This window comes from Passer montanus, unplaced genomic scaffold, assembly GCF_014805655.1.
Source record: "Passer montanus isolate IOZ18808 unplaced genomic scaffold, ASM1480565v1 scaffold46, whole genome shotgun sequence".
Taxonomy (NCBI): Eukaryota; Metazoa; Chordata; class Aves; order Passeriformes; family Passeridae; genus Passer; species Passer montanus.
In genome coordinates this window covers 6958842-6966635 of record NW_024369485.1, presented here as the reverse complement: position 1 = coordinate 6966635, position 7794 = coordinate 6958842, and the positions used below count along the sequence as shown (strand labels likewise).

Genomic DNA, 7794 nt, shown 5'->3' with positions numbered 1-7794 from the left:
TTGTTTATTAGAGAAGAGAAAAAAATCCAGTGAAAAGCAGTTTGCTTCTTTTCTCCTTGTTCTTAAGAACAGTGTGATTTACAAACTGTGGGATGAAAACTCTCCTGTGTTCAAATCAAACAGAATATCTCTGAAACACACAGCTACACATATGGTTCTATGTTAACGACTGCATGTCCATGTGAACTGGTTTTTATCAGCATAATGCAGATGGAGCTGCTCCACATACTCCCTGCTGTTTGCAGCTTTGTTTTAATTAGTTGTAATAGCCCAGTATAAATGAAGAGAGGTCAAACAAAAAACATAATAGCTGTCATCAGGGTAAGGCAACTCCTCTTTCAGATTGCTGCTGTAATGGCCTCATGGCAGAAACATGATTAATCATTGCCTATACTTAGCCTGAATTTCACAAACCTCTCCATTTCCCCCAGCTCTTTTCTTTCAAGATTCAACAGTTACAAGTATTTTATTTCATACCTGTGCAGGAGTGACATTTCTAATACTTCATTCAGAACTTTAAAAATATTTAGTATGGGACAAGCTGTCATCTGCAACAGTGCTTAAATCAACATGGGATCCTGTTTGAAAAATGGATTTTTATATGTTACAATGAGACCACAGAATTGAAACTTGTCCTGGCTCCCTGTCTTATTGTCAGCCCACCAAAATGCAGCTTTTGGCACATGGCAAAGAAATGACATGAGGAAAAGGAACAGTACTCACTAGTCAAGGCTGAACTGATTATAGCAAAGAGAATGTGATTGACTGAGGAGGTTGATAATAATAGATGAAATACACCAAGAGTGGTTGAAGCAAAGGACCGAGGAATTTGTTTCCACTGGCTGATGTTCCTCCACTTTTCCAACTAAGATTTTAACCAATAAAAAACAAACCATGTTTGTGGTGCTGTCACAACAGTTTCCAGTTAAATCAAACCAGGATAAACTTCCAGCGTCCATATAATTTCCCTCATTTTGGTTGGTTGCTTGCCAAATGAGTGAGAATACAACATATAGTTGGTTTACAGTCATTTGCAATTATTTGCAGACCACTTCTTATAGAGTTCTTATAGATCAGCATTGACCCACATTCCATAGTTTGAAAAATATGGCACTAGGACTTGATTATTTCAGCAGCTTGAAAAATGGCCCCACAAATTCCTTAGTATCACTGGCTGTATTCTGGTGATCCTTGCTGTGTCCAGCTGGTGACAGTTTTTCACTGTCCTTTAGCAATCATCTTCCAGACAGACTTTGACCAGCAGCTCTTGACCAGGCTGGAGGGAGCTGTGCTGTACCCAAAGGTCACAGCCTGTGACCCTGTGTAGCTGCTAAAATGTCCCTAATGGAGAGTCTGCAGCAGGTGGGAAGAGCAGGAAAAAGCGAGTTTGCTTTCTTTTTTGAATAATGATAGAATCTGAGAATCACTGAAGTTGGTACGGACCCCCAAGATCATTGAGTCCAGCCTTTGACTGGACACCACCATGTCAAGTAAACCAAAGCACTGAGTACCACATCCAGTCTTCCTTAAGGAGTTCCAGGGATGGTGACTCCACAGCCTCCCTGGTGGCCCCTTCCAGTGCCTGACAACCCTTTCATTGATGAAATTCTTCCTGATGTCAGTCTGAACCTCCCCTGGCACAGTTTGAGGCCATTTCCTTTTGTTCTGTCCATCCCCCACCTGGCTGTCCCCTCCTGTCAGGGAGCTCTGCAGAGCCAGAATATTTCCCTGAGCCTCCTTTTCTCCAGGCTGAGCCCCTTTCCCAGCTCCCTCAGCTGCTCCTTACCAGACCTGTGCTCCAGAGCCTTTCCCAGCTCCATTCCCTTCTCTGGACATGCTTTATGTAACCACCTCCACAACAGGAAAAAAAAAAAAAAAAAGGTTCAATATTAGTATGCAACCTTCTTTTTCCCCTTGCTTGAAAATCTGCATTTTGATAAAATTTTTAATTACAAAAAACCCTGCTTTGTGGCTTTTTATTTTCTCCTTATTTTTTTTTAATAAGAGTCTTGTCTCCTTCTGTGGAATAAACAGATTCACTCTTCGCTGATTATGCAGTGAAGGGAAAAGTACTGTCTGCATTGAATGAATATTTTCCCAGTTTGTATGTTTTTAAATGAAATATATCTGCTGCTGCTTGAAACCAGCAGAGGGAGTTTGCTCATCCAAATAATTTTTAAACTTCTCAACACAATCCTATTTTTTCAGTACTATTGTTACCTGGCAAGAACTGCTGCTGAAAAGAAAAGGTGAAATTTTACCATCCAGACTGTTTAACTCAGTGCTAGAGGCTGCTTGTTTGCAGTCAATGGATGACGGATGTTATTGTGCAGGAAGTTGCTGCAATGAAAAATGCATTAGAGAACTAAAAACGTGAAAAATCAATTCAGCTGGAATCTTTGGGAGCAAGCTATTTGGTTAAAGGGGAATGCACAATTATTGCAGTGCATGTGCCGTTCAAAAGTGCATGAAACCACTGTGTGGCAACAGCTGACATACTTTTTTTTGGGAAAAAAAACCCCAGTCAGTTCCTTTATTTTTTGCACTCTAGAGAGAAGCTTTGAAAGTTCCTGGTTTAGGTTTCTTTATTTGGAAATACTGGAGTAATTTTAAGACAACCACAGTGGCAAAAAAGGTCAAGTGAAATGTTCACTTGAGGGAAAGAGTCTCATTATTATTATTAGTTAGTTAGTTAGTTTGTTTGTTTTTTGTTTTTTTGTGAGAGAAGAAGAAATCAGCTCTAGTGGTGACAAATTGTATGATTCTTATCTTGTGCTATAAACCTGCATAGCAGGAACTATACCATGTCTTGTAAAATAAAATTTTACAGTATTTATTTTACAGTAGCAGTTAGATGTTAACAGTGGATGTTATCTGGCTCTGCAAGTATATCACAACTCTTTTTCTCTCAAAAGCAAGGTAGAAATTCAGATATTCCATTAAGCTCAATCATAAAACACTTAAAATGCGAATCTTTCATTTTAAAAAAGTTTTCTTGAACAAATTTGTGAGATGATTGTGCTATTTTTGGGAACCTAATTGGATTTGAAAATACTCTGAACCAAATATATACTTTTATAATTCCATAAAGTCAGAATATCAGTTCTCTACACCTGGAACTGAAAAGAAGGTTGGAATAAAAAGCAAGAGCCAGAGTTCCCTGTACATCTGTCTGAATATGAGTACAACTGTTCTCAAAGGACTGCATAAATACCAATTATTGATTAATATTCAAAGGAAAATGGCTCATTACAATTTCAGCTTTTACTGAAGTGGAAAGTGAGGAAGGAACTCATTGTAGGCGATTTAGAAGGCAATTTTCGGTAAATAAGCATTTAGCACATCTCACCAGACAGAGCATAGAGAAAAGAAATGAAGTGGTCACATCATTTAACAGTTGAGTGAAAATAGTCAATGGCCTGGCACAGATGTATTTTCTTTACATGTGTTACAATCGCCAGCCCATATGAGATTGCTAAACACAGGTCCCCACGCTGCTCTGAGTCCCACATGAGCAGACTCTTGCACTTTTGCAAACCTCAGCGCCGTGAAGTCTTGTCAGACTCGGCAAAGCGTGGGGCAGACCCAGCTGCCAGTGCCACACACCTCACAGGGCACAGCCCAGCTCTGGACAGAAAACTGCTCAGGCTGCAGGGGATGGATTCAGCAGCGCCGCAGGCACCCACCCACAGAGAGAGACTGGGGCTCAGCGGCCTCCCACAGGGGCTCCCAAAGGAGCCATCCCATTTCTGGTACTGGAAAGAGGACGGAGGCTGAAGCACAGCGCCAGCAGATGCTGGTGCTTTATCATCAGAGCAGATGACTCAGAATAAAACTCAGGTTTTGTACTCAGGCTGCTAAGAAGCTTTGAGCCAGACCTGGCTGGAGTTCTCAAGGCATGTTGAAATGAAACAGAATTTCACAAAACCACTCTCTTACCTGTACACAGCGTAAGAACCAAGAACCAGGGCTTTTCTCTCCAGCCTGTTCTAGGCTGAAGGGAGGGGCAAAGGCAGCTTTATGTCAGCACAAGTGAATATAAACTGGAATGAGATTTGGCCAGCTTCCAGAAAGAAGCTTCCAGAAAGAAGCTTCCAGAAAGAAGGCTACATGGAGCTCCCTCAATGCTCTCTAAACATGTACACTATTGACATTTTATTTCTCACATCTTGTTCATGCGCTCTTAGCTTTGTAGCAGAGTTTAAAAAAGTAAAAACCGCTACATCAGATACAATTTATAATTCCTCTTATCATTTATCCTTCTTTTTTAGCACGTAGCTCTACAAAGGAAGTGGAAAAAAGTGGTACATTAGACAGATGAGGATAATTCATTCTCATGGAAGTTATTTTCTGAATTTTTATTGGAAGAGACTTCAAACTCTAAGGCTGATGTTTTCTTTCTGTCCCAAACCTCCTCTTAAGTACTTTAAACCTTGGGGTGTAAGAGGGTTGTAGTTTTATCAAAAATAAAATTTCCTTTTAAAGGTATCATAATGGGGCCATTTATCAGCAAACACTGCACCTGCTTCAAGGAAATTCTGACTATGACTTGGATATTCTCAGTGCTGCAGTTGAAAGAAATGGAAGCACCTGCCTCAAAGTATGGTGAAGCAGATAAAATACCATAATAAAATGTGATATATAGATGTTTATACACTCAGACTTCATGTTTTGTCTTTAGTGGTCATGATCTGACTCATTTCCCTTTCTGTGCCATGAGAAAGATGTGAAGCAAAAGCTGACTCCTGGAAATACTTGACATTCTTTTCAGGCTAATTTTGTCCTGAGCTTGGCTGAAACAGCTCATTTGGAATCACTCATAAAAGGATGTCTGCAGCAAAGAAGAGGGAATATTTTCACTTCAGAGAGCCCTGCTGTGTTATATTCCCTGATTTTCATCAAAACCAGACCATGTTTACTTGTCCTTTTGGCCTCAGGGTCAGGGTTTTTTCTTTAAATTGCTTCAGTTCTAAGTAGTTGTTTCACTCATTCTTGAGTTTCCCACAAAAACCTGCACAGTGGCAGCCTGATATAGCTTGGAGCACTTTCCTACATGCATCTGAAGTAAAAAGAAAACCCTCCCAACAAGAAAGACCCCTACCCTAAAAACTCTTCAAAAGCAGTGCACAAGCCCACAAACACGTGCATGATGTTAATGGCATTGGCCAAGGGGATGGTTAGGTTGGAAAAGTCCTCTCAGATCATCCAGCCCAGGCTGTAACCAGACAGCACCATGTCAGCTTGACCCTGGCGCTAAGTGCCACATCCAGTCTTTGCTGAACATCCCTCCAGGGATGAGACTCCACTGTCTCTGAGCTGCCCATTGCAGTGGGTAATCAACCTTTGTGTGAAGGACTCCAACCTGAGCGCCCTCAGCCTTTCCTCATGAGATTTGTGCTCCAGACCCAGAGGAAGAGGAGGACTTTGTGCTGGGAAGCAGTGCAGGGATGTGAGGTGGCCCCAGTGCTTTCCTCATGAGATTTGTGCTCCAGACCCAGAGGAAGAGGAGGACTGTGCTGGGAAGCAGGGCAGGGATGTGAGGTGGCTCCAGCAGTGAAGGGAGTGGTGAGGGGGATAGTGCTGTTCATGAGTCCTTGAGGCCAAAAAGGTGAAAGGAATCCTGTGTGCATTAGGAAGAACATTGCCAGCACATCACAGAGGTGATCCTGCGCCTCTGCTCAGCCCTGCTGAGGCATATCTGGAGTGCTGTGTCCTGTTCTGGGTTGTGTGAGAGACATGGAGCTCCTGAAGTGAGTCCAGTGGAGACTGTGGAGATGATGAAGGGAGTGGATCACCTTTCTTACAAGGAAAGGCTGAGGGAGCTGAGGGTGTTCAGCCTTGAGAGGGGCCTCATCCCGGTCTGTCCCTTCTGCAGGGAGGGCTCAGAGCAAGGCCCAGGTTCTTCTCCAGGGCCCAGTAGTGGCACCAGAGGAACAGGCAGGGACTGATCCCAGCAAGTTCCACCAGAACACGAGGAAGAACTTCCTTACTGTGCAGTGACCAAGCACTAACAGATTGTCCAGAGGGGCTGTGGAGTCTCCCTCACCGGAGATCTTCCAGAACTGTCTGGACACACTCCCATGCCATGTACTCTGGGTAATTCTGCTTGAGCAGGGAGGTGGAACCACCGCGGTCCCTTCCGACATGACCTATTCTGTGATTGCGTGAAGGGGGTGATGAGGGGAGTGATGAGGAGACTGAAGAAGGGGCTGTGAGGGGGCTGTGAGGGGGGTGATGAAGGGGCTGTGAGGGGAGGTGAGTGGGTTATGAGAGGGCTGTGAGGAGGCTGGCTGGGGAGCGATGAGGGAGCTGTGAGAGGGTTATGAGGAAGGGTTTGATGAGGGCGGTGATGACAGGAGCGCTGAAGGGCGGCTGAGGCGCCCATCGCGCCTCTAACCCGGGGGCGATGAGGGTGTGGCGCGGGGGCGGGGCCGGGCCGTGCCCTCAGGGGCGGCTCCGGGGGCGGAGCGATTTCCCCTCGCGGGGCGGAGCCCCGGCGGTGGCGTCACCCCCCTCCTGGCAACGGCGTGGGGGCGGTGGCGGCGCGCGGCTCTCGCGGGACTTGGCGCCCGCGGGACGGGACGGGCGAGCGAGCGGCGCCTCTGCCCCGGGCCGCCCGCGGCTCGGAGCCGCCCCTTTCACGCCCGCAGCGCCACGGATGGAGCCGCAGTGCCCGGCTTGAGCGTGTCGGCGGGACCCGGAGCCGCTCCGCCGAGCCTGGGCGGGCGGTCGCAGCATGGGTGAGCGCGGCGGGGCGGGCGGCGGGACCGGCCCCCTCTTCCCGCTTCCTCGGGGGCGCCTTCGCCGCCCTTTGTCTGAGGGGAGGGCGCGGAGCCGCGGGGCGCGGGGCAGCCCCCGAGATGCCCGGGCGGGAGCGGTGTCGGTGCCGGGGGACGGTGGCGGAGCCGCCGGGCGCGGCAGGTGCTCGGTGAGGTGCTCGGTGAGCGCTCCCTCCCGCCCGGCCGGGCCGGGGGCTGCGGAGGGGCCGGGCTGGGAAGAGGCTCTGTAAGTTTCCGTGGGGAGAGCGAGGTGTGCAGCAGTGCCCGGTGCTGCTTGCAGGGAGTGGCTTGGTGAGCGTAAAAGTTTTCATGGCTAAATCCAGCCCTTTCGCCTTTTTTTTTTTCCTTTTTTTTTTTTTTTCCACTCAGCGTCAATTTGAGCTGCGTCTTCGCCCATTTCTCCACCCAGGCGGAAGCACTCTGTATTTTGAAGGGAGCGAGTGTAGAACCGCTGGGAATGTTGCTGTGTTCAGGTTCACGCTGGAAACAGTCATTTGTGATGGGTCTGGTTTTTAGTGTAAGCGTCGGCATAGGGAAGTATCAGCGAGTGAACTTAAACACCGCTCTTGAGAGCTGTCTTTGCTTATAGCGACTTCCCCTTTATGGAGACTTCGGACCTCTCTGGGGTCCAGAGCGGGGCGCGGATCATTTTGTCCGTCTCTCGCACCTGCAGCCTGCTCTGCTCTGCTGTGCTGTGCAGCTCCGCTGTGTGCAGGGGCACGGGTGGCCGTGGCTTCAGTGTCCTGTGTGTTTATGCTGCTCTGTGCAAACATGCTCCATCAGAACGGGGGTAAAGCTTTTTAAGTGGAAGGATACCTGGGTTTTGGATAGCTTCTCTGCCTCCCCGTTGTGCATGAAAATGAAGAAGTGCACGGTGAGCAGATCAAACGTGCAGTTAGTGAAGCGAGAGACGCTCCTCCTGGCTGGTGTTTTGCTGATTATCAAGATCTGCTTTCAGTTGTTCAGCTCAGTGGAAGTTGTCTTATGAGGGTCAAAGCACACTTAAAATGAAATC

General features: G+C 47.1%; 1 protein-coding gene across 1 annotated transcript in view; it reads left to right on the top strand.

The window, feature by feature from the left end:
* Positions 1-6560: 6560 nt before the first annotated feature.
* Positions 6561-7794, top strand: part of LOC120508222 (CD2 associated protein) — a 77699-nt gene continuing 76465 nt past the window's right edge. The window contains exon 1 of the mRNA XM_039721606.1: positions 6561-6740. Coding sequence (XP_039577540.1) covers positions 6737-6740 — 4 coding nt within the window. The 5' untranslated portion in view covers positions 6561-6736. The remainder of the gene's footprint in view (positions 6741-7794) is intronic.